Here is a 1,438-nt window from a genome sequence, read left to right as displayed (position 1 = left end):
AAATGTCTCATGAACCACAGAGAGAATTTTATTAAAATTTACAAAAATAACTGAATTTATTTCTACAATAAATTTATTTTTGGGTAAGCCCAATTCAAGATGGCCAACCATGTTTACTGCCTCACTTATTATTATTTTTTAAAATATTTTCAGCAGAAAAATGGTCTAGCAGAATGAATATAGCAGAACAAGTGATAGACTTGTTTATTGTAGTAAAGAACTGAGCAGGAAAAAATGGCTTCTTTCATCATAGCTGGGAATAAAAGCATGGATATTACAATAGTAAACACTAACATTCATCTAGTTCATGAAACAAGAAGGTAAAAACTATGTATGTTGCTTTATACCAAGTTTTAACTAAATAGATTCACCCAGACCTAAAATTTGGTTATTTTGTGGTTTGCTGCCCCCATGTGGCCACATATGGTTACTGCTGTTTAGTAAACAAAGCTCAATGCTCTTAGTGTTTTAATTAGTTTTAAATATAACTCACATAAAATATTACTATAATAAAACATATTACATGTTACATATCACACAAAGTCACGCAAAATCAAAGAAATAAACAGTTTTATGCAGCTATTATTCTTGAAAGCGCAACATTTTATGTAAGTACACTGTAGATGTTACAAAAACACATTTGTATCTGAAAAACAAAACAGCTAGAATTTTTAATTGAACTATTATAGAGTTTTAATTCTAGGTAGCATTAACTATGTGAATATAAGGCTCACTTATGTTTGTCTTTATATGTCCATTTCAAACTGGGCGTCTTCTCCTGAAAACATAAAAAAAACAGAGTATAATCAAGATAAATGCACAAAAACCCACAAAGTCAGTTGCTGTTAAACAGACGCGCTCACCCGAGGTTTCTGTGTGCACGCTGCGCTCGTTGCTGCTTGGCATCTCGCTGCGTTTGTTAGCGTCATTAGAAGAGGCAGGGATCAGCGGCCGCGTGACTCCTGGGATATCAGGCAGAATGGGAGGGGTGCGAGCCAGGGGCGACGTCCGACACTGCAGGAGGAACTTCCTGTCGTAGATAATCCTGGTCCCTGCAGCACACGAGATGTTTTTAACCAATTATTGTCAAATTGTAACATCTGTCATATTGTTGTAATTAAATGGGTTGACAGAAAGATATAGAAGAGTTCTGACAATATTTTTGATTTGAGCATTTCAGATATTTCCAGATTCAAAATCAGCAGATTTTGTACATATTTGCCACATTTTGCTCTAAATTGACGGTCAATCATCGGTCTGGTTTTGGTTTATCTCCTAACACCATTTGAAAAACGGTTAATATATTTGATATATGCAACAATATTTGTCTTTGAAAGAAAATTACGTTTTATTTTGAAATATTTATTCATTTTACAGTAAGAACCAGGGTTTAGGCTGCTTTTGTTGGGCTAACTTAAAAAGCTGCAGACAGTATTCA

General features: G+C 34.3%; 1 protein-coding gene across 1 annotated transcript in view; it reads right to left on the bottom strand.

Annotated features, from left to right (window-relative positions):
* Positions 1-655: 655 nt before the first annotated feature.
* The window catches only part of LOC119424793 (eukaryotic translation initiation factor 4E-binding protein 2), a 4,777-nt gene continuing 3,994 nt past the window's right edge, over positions 656-1,438 (bottom strand). Inside the window, exons 2-3 of the mRNA XM_037692298.1 lie at positions 864-1,052; positions 656-778 (exon numbers count right to left, since the gene is read on the bottom strand). Of these exons, the coding sequence (XP_037548226.1) occupies positions 747-778; positions 864-1,052 (221 nt within the window). The 3' untranslated portion in view covers positions 656-746. The remainder of the gene's footprint in view (positions 779-863; positions 1,053-1,438) is intronic.

This window comes from Nematolebias whitei, chromosome 18 (assembly GCF_014905685.2).
Source record: "Nematolebias whitei isolate Nwh7 chromosome 18, NemWhi1, whole genome shotgun sequence".
In the NCBI taxonomy this organism is placed as follows: Eukaryota; Metazoa; Chordata; class Actinopteri; order Cyprinodontiformes; family Rivulidae; genus Nematolebias; species Nematolebias whitei.
Note: the sequence above shows the minus strand (reverse complement) of the source record. Positions and strands in the feature narration are given on the sequence as shown.